Source organism: Ambystoma mexicanum, chromosome 10 (genome assembly GCF_040938575.1).
Source record: "Ambystoma mexicanum isolate Mex_15411 chromosome 10, UKY_AmexF1_1, whole genome shotgun sequence".
Taxonomy (NCBI): domain Eukaryota; kingdom Metazoa; phylum Chordata; class Amphibia; order Caudata; family Ambystomatidae; genus Ambystoma; species Ambystoma mexicanum.
The window spans coordinates 1,154,888,582-1,154,914,945 of NC_090932.1; the positions used below are offsets into that span (position 1 = coordinate 1,154,888,582).

At 46.8% G+C, this 26,364-nt stretch overlaps 1 protein-coding gene across 4 annotated transcripts in view; it reads left to right on the forward strand.

The window, feature by feature from the left end:
• The window catches only part of KANSL3 (KAT8 regulatory NSL complex subunit 3), a 1,222,374-nt gene that overhangs the window by 349,686 nt on the left and 846,324 nt on the right, over nt 1-26,364 (forward strand). For all 4 annotated transcript variants that reach the window (XM_069619075.1, XM_069619076.1, XM_069619078.1 and 1 more), the window contains one exon: nt 23,522-23,623. In XM_069619075.1, the coding sequence (XP_069475176.1) occupies nt 23,522-23,623 (102 nt within the window). The remainder of the gene's footprint in view (nt 1-23,521; nt 23,624-26,364) is intronic.

Below are 26,364 nucleotides of genomic sequence, written 5' to 3' on the forward strand. Positions count from 1 at the left end.
CCCTGTCATCAGGCCTGGAATCCTCAGTAAAGGAAAAATGTTTTTCACTTCTGAACTGCCTTTCTCCTAATAACCAATCACTGAGCTCTGGGTCATACTGCCCCCAGGCAATGACTGCCCTTTACCAAAGCCCCTCCTCTGGCAACCATCTCGGATATTTTCTGCACGTCTAAGTGTTGGGAGTCCTCGTGTTTAGCTCTCGAGCTTTTACTGCGTTTTGTGCTCCGGCCTTGTGCTCCATCGATCAACCTTCCGATTAACAGGGACCTGTTTTTCTGATTATTCAGCGCCCCTCAAGTGCGAATTTCATCGAGTTTCTTTGTGGAAGCTTCCAGAAGATTCCCGGGCCTGCGCCGCATGGACCATGTTGCAGGAAAAAGGATTCAGCTCCCCTGTTCAGGATTTGCTCCAGCCGCGGCTTGCGGAATGTCTTCAGACAAGCATTCCGAGTGCCTTTACTGCCTGTACCCGACGCACAAGGAGGAGGATTGTGCGTTCTGCCAGGAAATAGCCCCTAGCACGATGAAGGACCAGCACAAGCGGCTGAACGAGTGGCTACAGGCCAAGGCCCCTGCTCTGGATGGGTCCCAGCAGCATGCCTCTCCCAGCTCCAAGAAGACCGAGCAGGCTTCTAAGACCTTTGAGGGCGCCTCTCCCGTGGGGGTCCAACAAAAGGCTAAGCACTGCAAGTCCACTGCCACCGGGAGCACCGTTTCGACTGGCTCCTCGGCGGCCATAGCATGATCGATGTCTCCTGCCTCTGTCACCAGTCAACGTTCAGGATGATTGGCCAAGCGTAAGTCGCATCATCCGGCCAAACTGAAGTAGAAGCCCTAGTCTGTCATGCCGGAGAAGGCCAATGGGGATCTGGGCTCCGACCCTCCCCCTAAAGAGAAGGCCAAGCAGGACAAGGCTACGGTCCTGACCGTGAAGGCCCAGGTGCACCTGGCGAAGGCCCAGCCTTCCATCGAAGGGGTGGCCGCGTCGCTTACGAAGGCCACCCAGACAGCTTCGCAGGGCACAACCCCTAAAACGAAGGGTGTCCCTTCCTCCCAGGAGGGAGGCTGTGTTCCGGCCCATAGAGAAAACCCTGGAGAAGCAGATCTCCCCGAGGCCTTCCCCTCTGGAGGTGAAGAAGGGGGGGGGGAGGTGCGCTGGCCCTCCTGGGTACGGATATCTCCTCCGAGGAGGAGCTCACCGGTCTGCAAGCCATCCATGCGCAGGAAAACATAGGAAGCATGCCCTAAGATGAGCGCGACGAGGACGAAGGTGACTACAGCGAGGACACTGTCGAGGAAGAGCAGCAAGTCGACGAGGCCGGGTCTCCCAACCGGTGCCTCGGCGGCCTATTCCACCTACTCCTCAGCTGCCACCCCCACCTCAGCTACCTCCCTAGAGACCTCTCGATGGACATTCTATCAGTACTGCATATGCTAGTCTTGAAGATGCAGACAAGGATGCCTATCGCACCGGCTGCCCCTCCCGCAGCTTCCGGCCAAGCAGAAGAGAGTTCACCTCCACCTCCTTGCCACTCTTCACCCCCCTGTCCCCCCCGAGGGATGAGATGGAACTGGACACGGCAACGACAGGCATGGATGATGGTGGGTTACGGGACCTCCCATCTCCGCCCCCAGATCTTCACCGCCAGATGAGATTGTTCCACTAGATGATCTCCAGAGCGTCTGAACTTTTCCAGCTTGCTCCAGAAGATGGGGGCTTCTTACATCAGCATCCGAGGTGAAGAGAAAGACCATCCTCTCGGTCCCGCTCCTGGATGACATTTGGGACAAAGGTTTGTCTCTTATGAAGAACCCTTCTACGGCCCTGGCGAAGAGTGATTGCCTTGAGAAGTAGTACAGGGTGCCAGACTCTGTGCCCAAGTGCTTGAGGGTCCAACCGTCTCCCAGATTCGGTGGTGTCAGCGGTGGCCAAGAAGTCCTCAGGTGCTTCATCGGCAGCCTCCACCCCTCTGGACAGAAAAGGGAAGAAGTTAGATGCCATAGGACGACAGATCATCTATTGTGCGGCGACGACCGAGGCCACCAACGCCCTCGCCATCGTAGCACGCTATGACCAGGAGCTCTGGTTCAAGATCGCCTCCATCCTGGACTTCCTACCTGACAAGAGGTCGAAAGCTCTGGAAATTATGCAGGAAGGCGAGGTAGCATCAGACTACGCCAGCACAGAGAAACTCGCAAAATCTCTTCATACGATTAATAAAGAAATCAAAGAAGTATCCACACAACTCACTAAACTCAAATCTGCAGCAGAACTTCATAAAATCTTGGAAGACACCAATACCAAGTTGGAGAACTATAAACGCGACATCGAACAGCAGAAAAATCGGAAATTTCGTAGGGACACGTTGGACCATGCCAGAGAAATAGTCTATACATGGCAGGAATATTATAGTAAATATAAACCTCGACCTGGACCATCTGGCGGCCCTAAGAAACCGACCCCAGATAACAACACAGAGCAGTGTGCAACCTATCCAGTAACTACTCCCACAGCTACGGTTAGTGAAACACCAATCCCACGATTACAACAATTCCTCCAAAACCTTTTTTAGGAGACGTCCGACCAGAAGAGGGAAAAAGAAAACCGCGCCAAAAGAACACACAGATTCACCGTTGATCATCATCTCCTCCAGACAGCTATCCAAAGCTCAAATTGACACACTAAGTCTTGGGATCTCATTTATTCCCACAAACTCAACTACTTTTTTTGAAGAAGAAATTAACCTTTTCAAACTAATACGGAAAATGGAATTAAAGATTTTCTTTGATAACCTGGGACAAACAACACCAGCTAAAGAACACGACTACTTGGAAATGAAGAAACAGAGCACCGTTCATCCACAAATCAATAATCCATTGATCAATCTATTTAAAACAAAAACCACACGTGAATTGAGAAAGATTAAATATGAATCTTCCACAAAACAAAATATTCAGAGACATCAGCTCAAAATAATCAAGGACCTTGCGGATGATAATTCCCTCACTATGAAACAAGCTGACAAAGGGGGAGCCCTAGTACTCATGGACACAACACTGTACAATGCTGGCTGTCTGAAATTACTTGATGATAGACAGACCTACCTCCCATTGGATAATGACCCTACAAACAACATAAGTATCATTATCAAACAGGCAGTTGAGAAAGCAAGTACTATGGACTGTATATCAGATAAAACAGAAGAATTTCTGATCAAAACAACTCCAATCATCCCAGTATTTTACGGGTTACCTAAAATACATAAAGATTCCTGAGATCCTCCTTTCAGGCCTATTTTCGCTGGCACAGACAGCATATTTCAACCCCTAGCAGTTTATTTAGATCCCGCATTGCAACCACTGGTACAGAAAATACCTACTTACCTAAAGGACACTACACATTTTCTGCAGAAAATCAACAACTTTCCGGATCCCCTAATATTTTCCATGGACGTTAGTAGTCTATACACTTCGATTCCCCATGACGAAGGTATAGCTGCCTTGGAATGGTTTCTTTTAAGACATGATGTTCAAATCCAAAAAACTTTCGCTATCGAACTGATTGATCTAATACTATACAATAACTATTTCAGATTTAATGGCCAATATTACCTACAGATCTCGGGTACCTCTATGGGCTCAGCTGTAGCCCCTTCATATGCGAACATTTTCATGTTCTATTTCGAGAAAACCCACGTTTTGGATCACCCACACTGGAAAAACAAATTACACTGTTGGACAAAATACATCGATGATGTCTTTGGAATTTGGAAGGGCACAGAACAGGAATTGACTGAATTCTGGCATTACATCAATCAATGTAACCCGCGGATCAAATTTACAATAGAGATTGGAAGACCACATGTGAATTTTCTGGATGGAACAGTAGAATGGAAAACCACAGAATTGGTAACAACAATGTATAGGAAACCAACTGATGTTAATAGCTCTTTACATTTCACTAGTTTCCACCCAAGACATCTTAAGAACAATCTTCCCTACAGTCAACTCTTACGAGCCAAACGGATCACTTCCAACACAGAAAAGCGACAAACCGAATTTGACACTGAGATCGAGATTTCTGGAAAGGGGATTTCCAGAACAAGTAGTGACGCAAGCCATCACCAGAACGGAATCTCAACCTCGGGACAGGTTACTGAATAAACAACCAACACAGACTAAATCCAACTTGATTTACACATTGAGATACTCAGCACAGAGTTTCCAGGTCAAAACGATCATCACTAAAAATTGGGACCTTATTAAATCAGATCCCAACCTTAACCGTCTCGTTCCATCTCCTCCAATGTTGGCGTATAAAAGAGGAAGGAATTTCAGAGATGCGCTAATAAAAGCAGAAAGACCTAAAACTTCCACTCAGAGGACACTTACTAAGACAAAAAACGGCACTTTCCCCTGCCAAAATTGCCAACATTGTTCGAACATCATAAAAGGCAATCACATTAGGCATCCTAATAACGGCAAGAAGATTCCTTTGAAAAGCTATGCAACTTGTGATTCTAAAAATGTAGTCTATACCATCAGATGCCCTTGTGGCAAATACTACGTGGGGAAGACCAGTAGAAAAGTTAAGTAAAGATGGATCGAGCATAAGTGACAGATCAGAACCAAAAATCTCAAATCACCTGTGTTCTGGCATTTTAGGGACAACAATCACAGTATTTCACAGATGAGATTTGCAATACTAGAAGTATTGCACCCCCTACACAGGGGAGGAGACTTACCAAAACTACTTGCACAAAAAGAACTATATTGGATACATAGACTTGATGCAATGTCCCCCCTGGGGCTTAACGAAGACTACTACTTGGTCCATTTATTAAAAAAAATCACCAACATATTACTCTTTTTTTCTGTCTTGATTACCACCTGTAGTCACACTTGATATGTTCTGGCTAGAGATGTAACTGATTAAATGACTGTATGACCACCTTTAGATTGTGCACCATGCCGATGGCAGATAGAGCGCCTCTTAATTTGGTTATACACAAATTATAGTCTGTCTGCATGACCGGCCAAGTGTTATTTATGTCATTGATCATATGTTCTATGACACTTGATTTGCAACCAAATTGTGAACCATTTATGGGCAGTGAAGTTGTCTGGCCTATACATCATAATTATGGAAATGACTATATCTTGAAGGGGCATAAATAATAGACCTTGTGACTCTTGATATGAGTTGTTTTTAGGTTAGTATCCTTGATCCTTCGCCCCTCTTTTAGATCCAATATGGACTCTAATAAATTCCAGTCACATCATTCATGCATGCAGTGCTAATCACTATATACTACTCTAATAATTGCATAATGGTCGCTTTATTGACCAATTACAGCGGTCCTACACTACAAAGTCCTCACTATTCTAACAGAACACTCTTGTGTTCTGTGCACTGGATATCCTCTGGTACTTTCATTCTGAGCAACGAGTACCGCCTTCTTCCCCCTACAGGGGCCTTTTTTTAGCTGGTTAACGTAACAGCAAGCTGTTTTTTACCATACCTCGATTTTGATCTCCCTCTCCCGGATATTATTATTAGGTTGTTTCTTTGGGGGCCTTTTCTAGGTTGCTCACATAGTGTTTTTATGTTCCTCTGATTACATTAACTCTCCGTGACACGGATGCCATGTTGTGGCGCCGTTCACACCATTAGCATGATTGGCCTTGTCTCCAGCCGAACTAGAAGTACTTTGCTTTCCTGCATCTTTTTCACGGGCCTTTTTTACTCAACTGAGTTCCCATGTGCCTTGTAGGGATCGCAAGTTAGCCGTCTCGGGTTTGTTTACACATTACGTCATGCACACGCTAACGTGATGACGTCATGTTATCAACATCCCGGGCCTCCGTTACTCTGCCTCGCACTTGTCCGCAACAATTACTCACTTTGTGACAGTGACAATAGTTCCACTATTGTGATGTCTTCCCCAGATAATACTTATGGCATATCTTCTAATTATACTCCAATTTGAGCACGCCGCGTCACACGCATCCGCGTGATGACGTCACGCCTTAGAACACAATATAAACACGCACAGTGTTGCAAATGACGTCGGCTTTCCTTCTGGGCTCCGGTCTCCAGTTGGCAGCGCTATTGTTAAACAGGTAAAATCTTCCCTACCAAAGGTGTTCTTGATATGCACAGGAGCCCTCTCTGTGCAGTACCTCCTTCCCACCAAGTCCTGCACCTCTTTAGTTACACTCTTCCCAATTTTTTTTTTTCCCGCTAAGATTTTTTCCACTCTTCCCATTGTTATTTCTTTTAGTGACAGTGGATACCTGATGAACATTTGAAAAAGATATTGGATACAATCTGGGTTTTTCAAGCCACCTCCTTGGACCACTAAGAACCTTGGGAACTATACCATGGCTATACGCATTATTCAGTGTCCAGATAGATCGCCATCAGTTGTAAGTTGATTATTATTTTTTTAGCCTTAGTTTTCTCTTCCTGCACCCTCTTACTAGCTTCTGATACTCACTCCTCTTTTACAGATATGAGTCTGTTGCCAATACTCATCTTGTACTGTCTCATCAATTACCTGGGATACTCTCCCCGGACCTACTACCTCTTCGCTTGAAGATATTTTACTAAATTCACAAGGTTAGAGCTACTTCTATCTGCTGTTACTCTTTAGTCTACACTGGTTATATCTATTCGATAATCATATAGTCACCCTTGTGCACAGCACAGTCTATAAAGTAATCCCATGACACCGATCTACTGCTTTTATTCTAATAGAAATGTTATGATAGCTGTCCAGTTAAAACATGTTAATTTGTTGCGTCAATGTACCCAGAACTTTGGATATCTACTGTTTATTATGCTCATTCAATTAGCCTGTATAGCAATTGAAGTTTGTAGAAACGACTTGTTTTGCAAAATTGTTGTTAATGGAAAATATCACTCTAATGTAAATTTTGTACATATCTTTCCTTAGAATTTTTGATTTTCCCCTGATGATGAGTGTTCTACTCAAAACACGTTGGGCCATCCACAGTTTCAACATCAAGAATAAATATTAATTTTGGTTCTTGTGACCTACTTTGCCTGAATGTTGATTTCTTTAATAAATCACCTTCTTAAATTTGGTTTAATGCAATGGTTTCAAAAGATATTAGAAACACTGTTTAGTATACAAACTAATTGTTGGTCTGGTTTTCCAGACATTGGAAAGTGTGCAGGGGACGTGAGTTCCTTAATTGGGAACTTATCTTGTTTCTTATAACTTTGTGCAACCTAGGTGTCAAGGTTGCCTATCTCTCCTCTGCACCTCATATCTATTTTCTATTTTCCTTAAATTTCCTACTTAGACAATAATCCAATACACTATTACCCACATTAATAGGGTGTGCCATATCCGTCCAATTTTCTCTTTCTACGCCAGTACAGTGGCCATGGACATTGCCGATGCTGGATTCCGCCATATGGGAAACACAGCGTTTGCCTTTAGTCATGGCTGGCTCAAGGCCACCAACTTTCGTCAGGACGTTCAGTCGAAGGTGTTGGACATACCCTTCGACTGGGACAATGTGTCTGCGAAGGCTGTAGATGAGTGTCATCAAGACGGACACTGAGACAGTGCAGTCCTTGGGCACTCTTCAACAACAGAGGCCGTCTTTTCGGCCCTCAGACAGAAAGTCCCAAGGCTCATTCAAGGGTTTCGGCGGGGGCTCTGCTAGTTACCGCCAACCCTCCCGCTCTTTGGCCCAGGAAACCAACAGGGGCTGCGCCAAGGCCTTCGGAGGAGGACATCCTTGTTGCCAGGGCCCCCAAGGCGGCCCTTCGACATCCAAGCAGGATTGAACCTACAGTGGCGTCAGGCCCCCACCCGTGCACCCCGGTGCGAGGCCAGCTGGCAAACTTCAGCGTGTGGAAGCCCATCTCCACCGACCGTTGGGTGCTGGACGCTCTCACCCACTAACACACCCTGGAATTTCAACAAAAGTGTCCCCGTATACCACTGGTGGCCCGGCAGGAAAACCACGTCCCTCAGCTGTTGCTGGTGGTGCGGGCCATGTTAAGAAAAGGCTAGATGGAGCTCGTCCAAAAGAGGCTCCACGGCTCGAGTTTACTCAAGGTACATCCTCATGAAAAAGAAGACTGGGGGCTGGAGGCCCATCCTTGATCTCCGTCGACTAAACAAGTACATCAAGTACCAGAAATTCCGGATGGTCACGCTTCAACACATGCTTGGACAGCTGGAAGAGGGGGACTTCCTGCCGGCACTGGACCTGGAGGATGCGTACTTCCACATCCCTATTCAAAAGGAGCACTGCAGGCTTCTATGCTTTGTGGTAAAAGGGAAGCACTACCTATTCAAGGCCCTTCCCTTCGGATTGAAGTTGGTGCCAAGGGTTTTCACCAAGTGCCTGGCACCAGTGGCGGCGCAGCTGCGACTGCAGGGGATCCACGTCTACACTTTTCTGGACGACTGGCTCATCCAGGCCAGTTCGAAGGACATCGCTGTCGACCACACGGCGAGTACCGTTCGCCTTCTGACGGATCTGGTGTTCTCTGTGGACTATGCAAAGTTCTGCTTGACTCCATCGCAGGACGCGCTGTTTCTGGGACCCCGACACAACAGTGTCGTGCCTCGCGTCTCCGTCGGAGAAGAGGATAGAGGCCATCTTGGGCAAGATACAACAGCTTTTCGCCCTGAAGGTCGCCACAGTGAAGTCCATCAAGTCACTGCTCGGCATGATGTCATGCATCTACTTCATCCGACTATGCAGGCTACAGATGCATCCTCTACAGGAGTTCCTTGATGCCCGTTGGATACAAGTATCGGGAAGCTTCCAGGACAAGAACACACTCAACGAGAGCTTCCGTCGAGCAATAAGTTGGTGGAGAGTTTGCGCACATCTGTCTGGAGGCGCATATTTCTAGACACCGCCGCACCAGGAGACGGTCACGACGGACGCCTCCCTCGATGGATGGGGAACTCACTCCGGAAGTCTTCACGCAAGAGGCCTGTGGCTGCCCTAGGAGAAATTATGAAGGCTGGAGGAGAAATTGTTGCACATCAACGTGTTGGTGCTGCAGGCTGTGTTTTGGGTCCTCAAATAGTTCCTTCAGTCCCTCAAGGGCAAAGTGGTGCGGGTCTTCATAGACAACACCACCATAATACTTTACATCAGGAAGCAGTGGGCACTAGATCCACAGCGCTCTCCAAAACAGCACAGGACCTATGGCACTGGGCCATTGCCCAGGGGATGTTCCTCATCCCGTTTCACCTGGCAGGAGTGAAGAACAGTCACCGACTCTCATCAGGGAACTGCGCTCTTGCCACGCGTGTGAACTTTGGCAGGAACATGTGGATCACCTGTTCCACAGATGGGGCAATCCCCAGATCGATCTATTTGCGACAGCGATGATCAGAATGTGCCGGAGGTTCGCCAGCAGGTCTCCCCAGCCGGTGAGCATGGGGGACGCATTCTCATTCCCCTGGGACGGCCTGTTTCTGTATGCGTTCCCTCCGTTGCCGTTGCTTCTTCCGACTAGTCCATCAACTCAGCCGGTCCCAGTGCAGGATGATCCTTGTTGCACCAGCGTGGCCAAGGCAGATCTGGTACCCGGACCTTCTCGACATATCAGCGTCCCCTCCAGTCAAGTTTCCGGTGGTTGCAGATCTTCTCGCCAGGGAAGGAGGCGCAATTCTGCACCACGACCCAGGATCGCTGAACCTGAAGGCCTGGCTCCTGCACCATTAGAGTTTGGGGGTTACAATCTCCCAGCAGACTGCAAGGAGGTGCTTGCCAAGGCCAGAGCATCGTCTACTCTTAAATGCTGCAGACGTAAATGGAAGAGGTTCGCCGTTTGGTGCCGTGCACAGAAGATCAACCCTAGCTGCTACCCTATTTGATATCGTTGGCCAAAGCAGGACTGGCCCATGCCTCCATCAAAGTTCATCTGGCAGCTATCTCCCGCTACACCAGATCTCCGGGACGGTCGTCATTATGGTCACAGCATCTGGTTAAGGAGTTTGTCAAAGGACTGTTTCATTTGTTCCCGCCGGTGAAGGCTCCAGCCCCGATGTGGGAACTCAATGTGGTGCTTACTAGGCTCATGGCACCTCCATTCGCGCCTATGCATTCTGCACCACTCAAGTTTTTGTTGTGGAAGACTTTTTTTCTCGTGGCCATCACCTCCGCATGACGAGCAGGAGAGATCCAGGCCCTCTCGTGAAAACCACCTTTTTTGACTTTCCTCGAGAGGGTGGTGCTGCGGACGCACCCCTCCTTCATGCCCAAGGTACCATCAGACTTTCATCTAAACGAGGAGGTCGACTCACACCTTCACGAGATTCTACTGCGTAGACCGGGATTCCAGAGAAGGGTCCAGACTCTGCCAAGCAGTGCTGCGCAACCTGTTAGCTTGAAGGTGAGCCTGGTGAGGAGGTAAGAGATGCTTATGTTGAGCCTTGCCACCTCCCGTGGTTGTGCATGTGTGTACTGCTATGTATTCTTTATTCATGAGCATGTGAATCCATGCCAGACCCCATGCTGGAGAAGGAACAAGTTACTTACCTGTAACTGTTGTTCTCCAGCATGGTTCTGGCATGGATTCACATGCGAAGCCTTCCGCCTGCCCCTCTGCGGCTCTTCTCTTGGTCCTACTGCCACTTTACGTGCGACCAAATCTGAAGATGGCTGTCAGAGGGGCTTGGATAGAGGGCTGTCACTGGGTGGGGGCAGTATGACCCAGAGCTCAGTGATTGGTTATTAGGAGAAAGAAAGTTCAGAAGTGAAACTGATTTTTTTCTTTACCGAAGATTCCCAGCCTGACGACAGGGAATATTCATAAGCATGTGAATCCATGCCAGACCCACGCTGGAGAACAGTTACAGGTAAGTAACTTGTTCCTTTCTCAACACACTCCCAAAAACTCTGTCTAATAATGCTCTCTCCTCATGGCTCAACAAGTTCAAACTGTCAAGGAGAAGACTTCTCTCTTCAAAGACTGTCAAGGTGTGGCAAGAAGGTCATCTTTGTGAGGGACGAGCACAAACTCTGCATCCACTGCCTCTGCCCTCATAACATTCAGGGATGCAGTATTTGTCAGACATTCACCAAGAAAACCCTGGCGGACAGGCACAGAAAACTGTTTTTACATCTGGAGAGCAGGCAAATGTCCTCAGATGAGGAATCCTGCAAGACGGCACCATCAACCTTCTCCAGGCACACTGAGAAGCGAGCTCACAAAAGGAGAGCTTTGTCAATAGACGGAGCACACTCCCCACCAGCAAAGGACAAGAAGAGGAGGAGTGGAAAGTCCTCTAAAGCACCCAGGATGCCATGGTGACTGGAATCGCAAAAAGGTAAACATTTCTCTTTATCCTCTCCTTTGTCGGCGAAGCGGTCGTCCACGGGGACTCTGTCTACATCTAAGTTAACTTCACCGTCTACTAAGACTACGCCGTCGTCGACGGTTAAACCTTCCTCTAAAACAGCATCCTCATCGATGAAGCACCTGTCTACGAAGAAGACGTGTTAGGCAAAGTTTGTATGCAGTACCCTTTGGGTGAAATACAACAACTCTGACTACAGGTATAGGAAACCCAACCTTTGGTATAAGCTTGTACTACACAGTTTTGTTAGCGTGTTGAGCAGCCAGGCCTATCTCCAGAGGGGTCAATGTGAGCTGTAGGGGAGTTAGAGATTCACAGTGACAAGTATTCAAATAAACGTTTACACACAAGGTTTCTTGAATAAAAAATTATTCATGTATTTATCATTCAGTTAGAATAAGCCTTCTTCAGAAGGGAGCAATATAATAGTAACACACAAATACACTTCAGTACTGTACACTCTTTCTAAATCAGTAAAAACCCTTTGGGATGGCCCACAAACACAACCTACACCCCCGGGTGACTTCAATAGCTAGGGTTCTGGGAACATTAATATCTTACTGTTTGCATTTGGAATACTGTTAGACGTTGGTAACAGGTCAAAGTTATTAGAACAAAAAGAGAAAACAAATATTCTTAAGCAGGCAAATACTTTTGTATCCCCTAAGTAGAGTCTTTGGATCCCCTAAGTAGAGTCATTCAGTATAACAAGCTAAGCCAAAGTCAATGGGTAAGTCTTATATTGGATGAAGCATTTCTGGTAGGTAAGTAGAAAAGTCTTTGCAAAATGTTTCTGAAGTCTTTGAAGAAAAGAAGAATCGAATATAGGGCCACAAGCTGATACTACTTGTGAGTAGTAGAAGAAGCAAGCAACTCTACAATGAGAGGTAAGTTCTCTCAGACTTTACAGTACCTATGTATTGAAGAAAAAGTGCAGCAGATGACTTCTGTTCCTAAAGCAGCTCTGCCAGATTTCACTGTTCCTGAGCCACAGTCGTGGGGACAAGAGGGAGGACTTCTGGGGGCTCCTGCTCTACAATGGGACGGTTACTGCTCGCAACTGGAAATCCTGCCAACTAGTGGCACTTCAGTGTTTCGGGACTACCGCAAATAGCAACACTGTGGTTTCTGGCTGTCGAAATGGACTTTCCTTGCTTCTGGGGTCCTGCACTCTGTTGAGGGGGAGGGGGTCAGGCTCGGCCAGTCCTGCTTCCTGGGACGTCCGGAGGATCTTCCTGGAGCTCTTGGCCAACTTAAAAGCAACGCACAGTCTAGTTGTCTTCTCCCTGGCTATTCGGTTTCCAGCAGCAACTCTGTGGAAATTCAACCAGCTCTGAGAAGGATGTCCATGTGTCTTACTTTGGAGTTGATTGGTCCCACAAACTCAAGGGGAGAAGTCGTCCTTGCAGGGGCTCCTCTGTCGATATGAATTTGGAGTTTCAGCACAGCAGCAGGGCTTCACCGGGCAAACCAATGGTCCAGGAGTTGCAGCACGCGTCCTCTTCAAGTTCTTTACTTTCTCTCATGCTCCGGACAGTAATTGCCATCCATTCTGGAACAGTACCTCGCCAGATTTGAACTGGGTTGTTTTATAACACACCCTTGTGAGCGATGATAACGCGACTGAGTGTGGACTCTGAACATACGAGATTGATGCAGGACCACTCTCGAATATAGCACAGATGGAAGCCAATTTAGGTATACCAACCCGATGTGTATTCCGGCCTTTTGAAACTAACTCCAAACGAAGTGAGGAACAATGAGAACCTAATTGATGTTGGTCTGTGCTTCTCTGCCCCTCCCCCTCCTTGTTTAGCTATTGACTGATAAGATTCACCTTCCTATGCTTGTGACTTTGTTTTCTGCTAAACAAGTTTGACGTCTAATCCCAGCAATCAACATCACTGATGCTAAACTTACTGCTTGGATCAACAGGAATTCTTTGGTTGAGGTGAGCGGTCAAGACAAAGGAAAAGGGCGAGAGGAGAGAGGGGGAGGAAAGGGAGAAGTAGGAAACTAGATGCTAATTGTAAACCCAAAGGGCTCCCTCTGCGAAAGATATCAACCTGATAGTGATTTCTTGGTTGCATACGGCTGTAACACTTTACACTCGGCTTTCACTAAAAATTCCTCTCTAGATACAAATGTTTTAAAAGCAATTGAAAGGTATAACAGACCTGAACTGTGATGTATAATATCTGGAGTATTACCAGGCCAATTTGATTGGCTGAGTGATTTACTCTCTGATCCATTACCTCGAGCCAAGAGGCGTGAGATTCCTCATCCCTCTTATCTTTGAGACATTGTGAGTGTGCCACACCAATGGAATCTGAAAATGTAAATGCTATTCTTAAGCATCATTATTGATTTGGACTCACCGCAATAGATAATCTGACTGAATTCAGTCTTCGATGTACATTGACTTTCAATTTATTTGCTATTTTATTGTAGGGGGAAGACTCTCAGTATAGCTACAGCCACAACCCTCCAGGAATTGAAGACCTGATTGACCAATTATGACATATTAGTTTTCTTGTCTAAAGATCTAGATGATAGATTTAACCTTAAACCTGCTTGTTGCAAAAACACCATAATTGTTTTAGCCCCTGATGAATTTCCGTGGAAAGAAACCCAGATACGATTAGGAAAGAAACATGTTGGGCTGATCATTTTTGGTTTTTATATATGATGGAACTGTGTAGGAACATGAATAACTGTGAATGGTAGTACGGATGTGTTAGAAGTGGATGAGTGGAGAACATGGTATGACCAGTGTGAAGTTGCACAGCACGAGTCACTTTAGAAATTAGCTATAGAAAGAGCTTGTTCTTAATGTATGGTGTGTCTGTAGTAATTTGCTCATAATCAATATGTTTACTGGGATGATGAGATGCAGGTTGTACTCATAGCACTTTGTACTACGCTTTTGTTTTTAGAAATTGTGAATTCATTATTAAAATGTATTTTTCCACTGTGATGTCCTGTTCAATACTTTTTGAAATGTGACTCTGTAGTGTTTGTCGTGTTAGTCTTCCCCACTGAAACAGCTTCAATTCACAAGCCTGTTTATATTGTTAAAGGGTGATTCCCCTTTCACTGAGGGTTCGCTTGTGAATTCACAATTACCCTCAACCTCCAAGTGTGCTGAGTTGGTCCTCTTCAAGTTCTTCTTTGGTTCCTTCGTCCATTGGTCGACTCTGCCTTCCAAGCCAAAAGCCTTGCCTTTCTCTCCCATTCATTCCAGCCTAGCTGTCAGTCCCCCAGCAGGGTGGCTGTCCTTGCTGGACAGTCAGCCGGCTAATCACTACAGAGTGAATTTGGGTCTCCTAGGAGACTAAGCACATGAAGTTTCGGGCACCTCCCTCACTTCCTGCCCACCCAGACACCCTGGAGCCAGAGATGGGCTTCACTCGTGAATCCCGCCAAATTCAAAGCGAACAATGGGACCAAACCTTGTTTGGCGCGCAGAGTAAATCTCAAGAAGGACCTTTCCACAAAGAAATGGCAAAAAAGAAGAAAAGAAAACAGAAGAAAATTAAGAAAAAGAAAAGCAGCGAGGAAAGGAACGAGGATATGGCATTGTGCTTAGCCCGCTCCCCCCTCTTCTCCAAGTGAGTTCTCTTTAACGACCTCTGACTTCAAACTGCCCTTCCTCTTTCTTTCTCCGTTGATTTAATGAATGTCCTCCTGTCTTCCCCTCCCCATCTATCAGGTTCCAACACTGAATCTTCTGCAGGAGCAGATGAATAGCCCACCCAGTCCCTCAAACCAGTATAACCAACAATTATTGGATTGACCAGAGTGGGGGAAAAGGGGATTTGGAGAAAATAACAAACGGCCAGGATAACACTGGAGTCCTTAACTGCTTGCGACCTCGGAACTCTGGATACCTGCAAATGACATAGCAACAATTAAATTCTGAAATAATTCTCACTAACCATTTCCAATATAAACCTTTCCAAAACCCCTTAATTACCTGACAGTCTCTGTATATTTACTGAGAGACTCTTGAAAGAATTAATCCTTATAGTTGACTTAAACCTTTCTCTGATTGATGCTTAGACTTTTCAATCTCTTCAGTTTAATCTGGATGTCTTCTGAATAGTGCAGAACTTCCTGTTAATGAACATTAAACTTGTATTGAATTCTGTTAATTAGAAAGCTTCCTCTTGTTTTTGCTGATTTAATATTTAATCTCTCAATACAGCATGAAACTCTTAGATTTGTGAGAAATATCTGAATCTCTTTATTAATTCTTCTTCTGTACTGTAATATATTTCAGAATTTTAGATTAGCTCCAAAAAATAAAACGTTGTAAAATTTTGCACATCTCTGAATGTCGCTTAATACGCGCGCACAAGCCTCCTGAAATGCTGTGCTGTCACTGCATGGCGCTAGTAAGGTGGTCGCTTTTGCTGCTTTCTACTTTTAACAGCTGACATAGAATGATGTTTACTTGAATTTTCACTCACGTGATCAGGAATGCACGCTGTCTCAAACTAAACCTTCTATGAACCGAATGAAAAGTATTACGCAACGCCTGCAAAGAGCTTCCTGGACACGACGCCTTATGTTTGAGTCCTTTCCTCTAAAGCGGCCGACGTGCGACGATACACAAACGTCTTTCTATTTTCTCAAGTATGCTTTCGAGAGTCGCGTGCAAGCAGGAATTCAATTGTTTATTCACCGCAACACACAATAAAAACAAATGTTCAATAGTTTTCAATAGTACATAGAAATACTTTTCCTTTCCAGAACTTATTTACATTTGCTGTACAACAACTGTTTTTGACTTTTCTTCAATATAATGAAAATTAAATGAGTTCCCAAAGGTGAACTTGAACTAACTTAATTGTAACATGACAACTATTCCTCACAGGTTTTGTTTTTTAAAATAACTTTAGTCACTTATCTGAGTTTTCTCTTCTCCTGCTTTCTCCGTTGAATTGATACTGGTACCCTGTGATTTCTTTAATTTTTCTTCAGACTTCTCAGGAGCTCTAAAGTGCTGTGACCATCCATTAACTGATCTTGAATGAAAGGCAGTTTAGAACCTTTCTTTAGGTTCCAAACTGCATCACAATAGTCATTAACCAATCACTGCTGGCCAGGAAGTACTCCACCATCTTGAGTTGGGACAATAGTTGCTGGCTGATATAATGTTAAATTAAGGAAATGTCTTTTCAGTGAAATTAACCTTAGCTAGCCACTATTAACATTTGAGAAAGTCTAACCTAATGCCTTCTGTTTCCCTGAGACCTGACACCATCTTTCCCTATCCCCTTCGTTTTGCAGCTGTTTCACTCCCTCACACAAAGGTCCCTTCCTTTACTGTCTCATCCCTGTCTCGTATCTCACAGGCCCTTCATTCTCTTCTCTTTTGAGTGCCCTTGCCATTTCACATTTATCTTTCTGCCCCAGCCCCTCTGTGCTTCCGTAACTGGTCCCCTACGAGCCTGATCAAATTCGCACCTGTCCGACCTGCTGGGAGTCAGCAAGGGGACCCTAAATCAATGCTAGCAGGCTCAGGCCAGAAGGTGCTACGCCTGCCTAGAGGGACTAGAGTTTAACCAGACCAGGGCGCATGGGCCCTGTGCACAGAGCCCAGAACGACTAGCTGACATTCCCTGTCATCTTGGCGTGTACGGTGTACCCCACAACTCCAGGCAGACTCCCGGTTCCTTTCCTCACACACTTCCGCTCGATTTGGGTATGGTGGGCAGCGGATTCGAAATACGGCAAGTTGGAAGTTTGAAGTGAACACAGGGAAATGTTACAATTCATCAAAATTAGCGTAGAAGCAAATCGAGGCAACTGTCGCAGTAAGATCGTTTTCAGCATTACAAAGAGCACATGGAGAAGTGGAAAGGATAGTATTTGGCCAACGTTAGTCAGCAGACTAAAGAAGGACGACAACAGGGCCTTTGGGTAAGCCGCGTCAAGAGCACAGGCAGCAGAGGCGCATGAAAATGCACATCCGGTTGTTGCAAGCATCACAGCAAAAGTGAGTGTTAAAGGGCAGGGGGTCCCGTTATCATAAACATGCATGTTTCATTTACGGCGATGGCGCCAGTAAAGGGGCCTGCAAGGAGTAGTTTCGTTTCTAGAGATGGGCTGGGGAAAATGGCTCCGGAACAACGCGTTGGCCCCAAAGCTAAAAACTGTAGAGTGTTGCAGGTCTGGATCCCGGTGATGCTCCGAGTGGCCCCACCATTGAAGTGTAATTAATAGTGTTTTGGGGAAGTGGTTTAGAGTGTGGCACAGTTCTATGCTATCCACGTACAAACTGCACCCCTAAGTTAATGATGACAAACAAAAAGCAATAAAATAAAATGGCGTTAAAAGGACACCCCGGTTTATAGCACTTAGAAGTGGGCGGATTACGGCATCTAGAAGTGCTATATGAAATGTGGCAGCATGCATTAATCATATTATGCCCCCAAAGCATAAGGATTTAAGCATTATTTCCTCGTGAATCTATAGAAACGGCAGGTTACATGCATGTTTTGGTCAGCTTTTCTTCTTCCCCAAACTTAAAAAATCGTATGCAACAAGCTGCATTTAAGGGCAAATATGCATCACAAATATCATTTTATGCCCGCTAGGTGATCATGAAAGGTAATCTTCCAAGCATCAATGACAACCCCAGGGCCCAGAAGAAATGAACTGGTCACCCTTCACCAGCTTGCTTTTTTTTAAAAAACATATCGGGGCGTGCCACCGTACAGAAAATGTATGGGATAATAGATTATAATTTATTTGCCCCGGAGTAAGCGTTACAGGCTCCAGAATGCAGGGTAATGCAATTGGAAATGAGTTTAACCTTGAACATTGAATGCCGACATTGAAAACCCCCTAGCAAAGGACACCGGGATAGGTGTGCCCGCGTAGTTGGCGATCCCAGATATTCTTATGGAGGCATAAGGGGGGGAAATGTTAAAATTCAGCAGAAAGCTAACCCCCGGGGTTGAGGGGGGGAGTGGGGGGAGCACAGTGGAAAATAGAGACAGTTTCTTGTGTTCATGTTTTTGTATAAGGCCTAGGCTGGGAAACTGCTGGCCTTTGTGAGAAAAGTTTCCGTGTAATGCAAAGCAGTCCAACAAACTGGGTTAGGACAAATAAGGATCCCGCACTTGTTTAAAAGATATCACCCCATGAATGAAAACAGCGAAAAAGACAGCCAGCTGGCTCAATGGGTTAACCGCTTCTGCAGCGGGATCAGTCTTTTTGATGTGCGGGTACAGGTCCAAATACTGGCAAGGCCAACAAGCCTTACATCCTGCTGAGATGAATAAAGTACCAACTTCGATTGGGTAACAATAGTAATAAACAACCTTACATATACTTTTCAGAATGGCACAACACATATTCAAGGTAAGTAAGAACTTTTGTAACTGCTCACTCTTGTTAGTTACCAACCAACTCGGTTACAAGTAAGTACACTTTTAGACACTTGTTCTCTTTTCTAGGCAACAGACCCAACCCTTAAAGTCTTTCCCTTATTCCTGGAGCATGAGTGTTCTTGGTGGTAGAAGGGTGGTCACTAGGGTCTAGTGTGCAACAGATAGTTCAGGATAGGCACAGGATTAGCAAAAGTCAGATCCTAAGTAAGCCTTTTCAAAAAGTATTAAACTTTAGAGAGGTTGAAAGGGTCCAGGGACTTCTGAGGAAACGTCCTAGAAGAATTCGAGCAGTGGGCGTGGGTGAACTGGATGAGTAACCTCCCAATTGCAAACACCCCAAAGCTACACAGGAATCCCAAAGGCTTAAGGCAAGTAAATACCCCAGCCAACCAAGTACCTTAACACAGAAGAAGAGTTTGCAGCAACAAGACTTCAGGATCTGCAGCCAAAAACCTGGTCGATGAATTCCTTTGTCATGAGGACTGAAGACAGGACACTGGAAGAGCTTTTGCAGCAGGGATCACAGGGAAGGCTGTAGGCAAGATGTTGTTTGCATGGTTTACTCCGCACAGAAGAGGTTACAGCGGGGGAGACTTCAGGATCTGCAGAGTTCCTTGTTGTGAAGACTGGACTCGAAGGGCTTTTGCAGCAGGGATCAACGGGGAAGGCTCCAGTCAAGAGTTTTTTCATGGCTGGATGTGGCTCTGTGGTTTTGGCACCCTTTTTCAGGAGTTAGAAGAGTGAATATCGCTGATTGAACTCACATTGCTGATCTGGTCCAACCCTCTGAGGGGACTTCAAGGGCTGGAATCACGTGTCTGGAGAGCCAGGAGGAGGCCACCAAAGTTTCCGCTCGATTCGGAATTCAGGAGACAATGCATCGCACGATGGTTCGCGGTCCCAGGGTATTACAGCCCGCAAGGTTGCAGCACGATGTGGGATGGCTCAAAATGCAGGTATTCAGTCTTGTGGATCTCACCAGGGTTAGGGGTGTCCATTTTGGAGTACCCAGGTCACTTGGAAGTAAGGGTAACAGCAGGCTCTGGTTACACTAGGCTCTCCGGTTGCTGGGAATGGTCTCAGTTGCGTTTTTCTTTATTCTTCTCTTCGGATTCAGGTCCAGTGGTCGACTACCTCTTCAGATTCCAGGATCAGACTTATGCAGAAACCCAGCCAATCACACAGTCATGCAACATTCAAACTTGGGTGGTTGGCAATACTTTCAGGACAACCAACCTCCCAGTTTGAACTGGATTCTCGCTGCCAGGCCAGAAGACAAAGGGGTGCAACGTTTTGGACTCCTCCCTCGCTTCCTGCCTTCACAGTCACTCTGGAGGCTGGGCGACCTTGACAGAGGTCTCCCGCCGAAGATAACACACATACAAAGGTATTTCCCACCTTGGAGGGCAGGGGGAAGATCCAAAAAGGGACAGGAAATGTGAAAATGGCAAAAAAGACCAGGGCCATTTTGGTAAAATGGGCACCCTTGGGTATCTTTACTGCAGCTGTGAAAACAGACAGTGGAAAAGGTGCACTGAATTAGGAAAAAGGTTCACTGCCACCAGCCATTTAAGGTAAGCTTGTCCCTGTAATAGAATTCTTACAGAGCTAGTGAGAAAGGGGATACATTGTATCTCACCAGCACTCCACATAAGCTGGGGTTTGCTGATTTTCATCTAACAAAATGTAGAAGGGTTACAACTATGCTTTCTACCCTCTGGAACTGTAGTTCTCACAAGGTTAGCCAGAGAAAGTAAAAGGTGAGCCGAAAGGGCAACCCTTTAACACTATGTTAGGGAGAATTCTTGGAAATGTGCTAATTCCCTCCACCTAAGAGACCCCCAGCAACTTTGCTGGATTTTGAGGACTTGATTTTTTTTAACCTGGAGAGAGTGAGACCCTTTTTCATACTCCTTTTATGTATTTTTATGTGATTTTTGACCCCTGTTTCTCTTGGTTGTGGAGTCTGACAAACTCCATAGGCATCATCTTTTACATTGTGTCACACAGCACCTTCAGTGCAGTGGCACAGGGAAGTCTTTCAGATTTCCCAAAGGTTTAAATACCTTCTCTTGGATAAACTGTTTCCAAGAGCAGTAAAGTGAAATTGACTTTACTTAATTTGTTACATTATAGACCCAGCACACACACTATCCTACAATAGGGTGCTGGAGGGGTTTCCTAGTATCCCCTTTGTCTAGCTTCTCATGCAACATTTTTTATGTTACCCTTTTCTCACTGAATGGCTGGTGGCAGTGTTTTCGATTTCACTACCATGGTGTGCATTTACCACAGGCTCATGGGGTGGGGGGGACAGGAGGGACACATCCCCGCACAATTTTAAGTGGGGGGCTGAGGGGGGTAGAATGGCATTTATCCCCCCAGAATAAAAGTTTGTCGGGTCGTGCACAAACTGTCTGTAGTTGCAAATGTCTGCAGGCTGCTGCAGCCGTCACTGTGTGCGTGCAAAGGTTCTGGCAGACTGTCTGCAGGCTATAGGTACATTTATTTGCTCGCAGCTCGCTCATGCGTGCCGCACGCCTGTGCATTTGGAAAGTGTCTGGGCTGCCAGGGAATAAACTGCACATGCCGCAGTGCATTGTAGTGCAGCCTCAGCAGCATTTTTCTCCAGAATGAAGGGAGCAGCCAGGCAGCGACGCATGCTCCCATTGTGCTGACTGAGAACTTAAAGGCTGGACCAGCCTCGGCTAATGGCGTTATCGAGGAGGGAGGCAGGGAGGGAGGGAGGGAGAGAGAGACGGAGACTCTACTTGACAGCTACGAGCTACCCAAGGTAAGTCGAGTGTTGTGTGTGTGTGTGTGTGTGTGTGTGTGTGTGTGTGTGTGTGATGTCATGTCGGCAGTTGGGCCTTGCTGGGCAGATACAACAGTTGTTTCCTAACTCTCCCATTTGAGAAGCACGTGTGCGTCACATGCTTCTCAAATAAGAAAGTTAGGAAACAACTGTTGTATCTGCTCAGCAGGGCGAGATATGTCAGGGCCAGGCCCTGCTGGCAGATACAGTAACGTGGACCTGCATGCATGGACCTGAGGATTTGTTTTTTATATATCGCTTTCATCTAAGCGCTTTACATGGGACATTTTGGATACTTTTTACTCACCTGTGATTTGGTTGTTCCTCTTCCCAAAAGTAATGCTGTTGGCTTCACTCAACTGTTTCTTTCAGAATATTAGTATGTAAACTCACCAACTGGGTTTTGCTTTCCCTGCTCTGTTTTATGCAGATTCTAAAACAGTCTTGGGTTTATACCTACCTCTATTTGCTTGTGATCCCCCTTAAAAAAGTATATGGGTTTTACTCACCTTGGTCTGCCTTGGGCCATCCCAAAATAAGTTAGAACATTATTGCTTACCTTTGCCTGTGTTCCACTGATCTGAAAAGCAACTGTAATTGTATATTACACCAACAAGTGTTACTCGCCTAGTATAACTGCTACCCTGAATAATAGTTATAGATTTCTACTGACCCTTGAATGAGCGTTCCACTATTTAGAAATGTATACTTACAGGTTGGTTTACTAAGTGATTCCGTACCTGAGTGTCACTGCACAGCTACTAGGGTCTACTACCCTTGTATTACGTAAAGTAATTGGAAAGTAACTTATGGTTTTACTCCCCATGAATAGGTGTGTCCTATACTAAATGTGTCTTGATAAGGTCTGACTTCACTAGAATTGCTGTTAGTGTTCTGAACAAGGTTTATGCATTGGTCTATGCACCTTCAAATATTGTGGTGTGTTTTTATGCGTTTGACTCTGATCAGTACTTACTCTAATACGTCACTTGGCCTACTTGTATTTTATAACAATCCTTTATCTTTAATAATACTTCAGATTGTAAGTGAGTCTTTGCTATTCTACAGGTTGTATGTACTTTCCTACAGCCCTATCCCCCTCCTAAAATACGCCTAGCTGCTCTCTACGCTACCCCATACTCAGGAACAGTCATATACTAAGAGTGGCGTCTTGTACTATCTCAGTTCAATGGTTTTGCTAAGCCCTTAGTTGGACGTCAGAAAAAACTGTCCTTACAGGGATGAATTGATTATTCCACACTGACTGTGATTGTATACATGTTTCATATTAGTATTGTGTGACATTACCCGTTTAGTCATTTTCGTAATGTGTTTTTGGGCGTAAAATACATTTAATATGTGTATAACTTTTTGTCTAAGTGTAATTCTTCATTGCTTCACTGTGTCAACTCATTGTGGACCCCAGTCACCTCTCCTGAGATTTAGCCTTGGCCACTCTCCATGCTACCTTCATTGGTTTGGCTAAACTCCAGTAGCTTCTCTCTGTTCACTATAAATTGGGTGGCCTCCTAAATGCTGTCCCCCAGGCCAGAGTCTAGAAAGCCATTGTAGTACTGCCTCCCATTCTCTCTGACCAAGATTGGGGAGGAAACCAGCAGGGCCAAAGGTGTTCCCTTTAGCAATGCAAAGCTGTTGGTTTTACATTTTCAGAACACTATTGAAGGGTTATCTAGTCCCTGCACCAAGGACATGCCACCCATTATGGAGAAATGCGGACTACGGGCTAAGAATAGCTATCACCACAGTGTGTGACTTTTACTGTTTCTCGGATGGCCCTTTTGATTGCTCATCTGTTAACCCAGAGCTCCCTTCCTCCATGGCCTATTGCTTATGCTTTTTACTGTTGGTTCTCTTTTGCACCTCTGTTTTAGGTCCGGACCTTGCTTTTTCTGATGCATCTGTTTCTATCTGCAGGTTATTCCAGTGGCCACACACTTGGCTAATAATGGAGTTGGCATTGGGATTCTGCCATGCTTGGAGCACATGATTGGAGGGCTGCGAGGGAAAGTGATTGAGGTAACATGGAATCTGTGCAGGTGCATGAGTGAAAGTGCTGGGTTTACAGTGAATTTGCTACTTTGAGGACTTTAGGAGAAAGTGAATATTTTAAAGGGTAGGCCTCATGCTGCGGAGTAAAATGTTTGCACACTCAGGCTCGCCATTGCAGGTGTGAGGAAAGCTACAGTGCATATTATATTTGCAGTCTGAAAGTGAGGTACTATGAGGTCCATAGGCTGTGGGGTAAGTTGATTTGCATTACTGAATGGGCCGTGTTCTCCAGCATGGTGTCTGGCGTGGTTTCACATGCTCATGAATATTCCCCGTCAGGCTGGGAATCCTCAGTAAAGAAAAAATCAGTTTGTTTTACTTCTGAACTGTCTTTCTCCTAGCAACCGATTACTGGTCTCTGGGTCATACTGCCCCCAGCCAATGACTGTCCTCTACCTAAGCCCCTCCTCTGGCAGCCATCTTCAGATTTTTACCGCACGTTCAAGTGTTGGGAGTCCTCGTGCTATAGCTCTCGAGCTTTTCCTGCGTTTTCTAAGAGTCAATTGAGCCTCAAGCTCTACCGATTAACCTTCTGATTAATAGGGACCTGTTTTCAGATTCTTCAGTGCCCCTCAAGGGCGGATAACAACAATAGAGTTTCTTCTTGGAGGATTCCAGAAGCTTCTTCGAGGCCTACACTGCATGTCATTGCGGAGGAGGAGGAGGACTCGGCGCCACCCTTCAAGATTTGCCTCGGCTGCAACACTACAGAACGTCTTATCAGACGATGGACATTCCATGTGCCTCTACTGCCTGCATTCGGACCAGTCGCATGTGGAGGACGACTGCGTGGCTTGTCGGGAGATGGTGCCGCGCACGCGGGCTGACTGATGCAAGCGCCTTAACGAGTGGCTGCAGGCCAAGGCCCCTTCTCTGGGTGAGTCCAGCAGCATGCCTCCCCGGCCCAGAAAAAGAAAACTGAGCGGTCTTCTAAGACCTTTTGAGGGCGCTCCTGCTGTGGGGGCCCAACATAAGGCTAAGCACCGCGATTCCACTGCCTCCGGGAGCGCGGTTGTGACAGCTCCTCAGCGGCCAGGGCGAGTTACGTCTCCAGGACCTTCGACCACGAACCAACGCTCAAGTTCTTCAAAGAATAGGAAGTCGGACCAACCGGGTAAGCTTTTGGAGAAGACCCAGCCTGCCCCGACGGAGAAGGCCAAGAGGTAGTGGGACTCCGGCCCTCCCCCTAAGTTGAAGGCTGGAGACTCTGCCCCGGACCACGAAGGCCCAGGTGCATCAGACGAAGGACGACACTACCATCGAAGTAGTAGTGGCGTCCCTCACGAAGGCCGCCGGGTCGGATTCCCAGGGCACGGCCACAAAGGCAAGATTATCCCTGCCAGCCAGGGGGGGAGGGAAGAGACCTTCAATGTAAGAAAGAAAAGACTCGGGAGAAGATGGAGCCCATCATTTTGCCCAAACCGTCTCCCTTGGTCGCAGAGAAGGGGGGGGCACAGTAGTCCTCCAGGGCACGGACATTTCCTCAGAGGAAGAGCTCACCAGCCTCCCGGTCCTCCAGGAGGGGGGATGCGTCGAGAGCAGGCCCCACGGGAGGGATCCCGACAAGGGTGACGACGAAGGTGATGATGAGACGGACGAGGAGCAGCAGGGCGGTGACGACGGAGCGGACCAGCCTAAGCTGCAATTGCCCCGGTCCCCTTCACCTCCACCCCAGCATCCTCCGGGGGATATCTCAGTGGACATTCTGACGGCTCTGCATACCCTACGCTCGGAAATCCGGACAAGGATGACCCTTGCGCTGGTGATCCTGCCCGCTGCGCAGAGGCCTTCGGAGGAACCGCCACCGAAGAGGAAGAGAGTTCACCCCCCCCTCCGCTTTTTCACCCCTCTGCCCCCCCTGCCTTTCCCTCTGCCCCCCCACCGGAGGGATGACACAGAACCAGACACGGCGATGACTGGCACGGATGACGGCAGCGGCCTGGGGGATCTACCGTCTCCGCCGGCCAGTTCGTCTCCACCCGACGAGATTGGCTCGTTCCACCTAATGATCTCCAGGGCCTCAGAGCTGTTCCAGCTCATCTTGGAGGAGAAGAGGGTTTCCTTTACCAGCGCCGGAAGGCAAAGAGGAAGACCATGCTGTCGGTCCAGTTATTGGATGAAATTTGGGACGAGGGGTTGTCCCTCATGAAGAACCCTTCATCGGCTCCAGTGAAGAGGGATTGCTATGCTATGACCATGCCATTTCAGTGGCCACAGACATTGCTGATACGGGATTCCGCCAAATGGGCAACAGAGTTTGCCTTTGTCGGCGAGGCTGGCTTAGGGCCACTAATTTCCCTCAGGATGTTCAGTCGAGGGTGTGGACGAGTCTCTCCAGGCCATCAAAGCGAACACTGAGACGGGTCGTGCCTTAGGCATGCTTCAACAACGACGGCAGTCCTTTCGGACTTCTGGAGGGAAATCCCAAAGTTCCTCTAAAGGATTCGGAAGAGGTGCCTCATTCTACGATCAGCCCCCCCGCTCATCGGCCCAGGAGACCTACAGGGGCCGCGCCAATTCTGGAGGTTGACATCGCCAAGGCCCCCAAGGTGGCGCTTTGACGTCGAAACAAGATTGAACGGGCCCTGGAGTCGGGCCCCCACCCGTGTACCCCTGTGGGAGGCTGGCGAACTTCATCAGCGTGTGGAAGAGAATCTCCACCGACCGTTGGGTGCTGGACGCTCTCTACCACAGACACACCTGAGAGT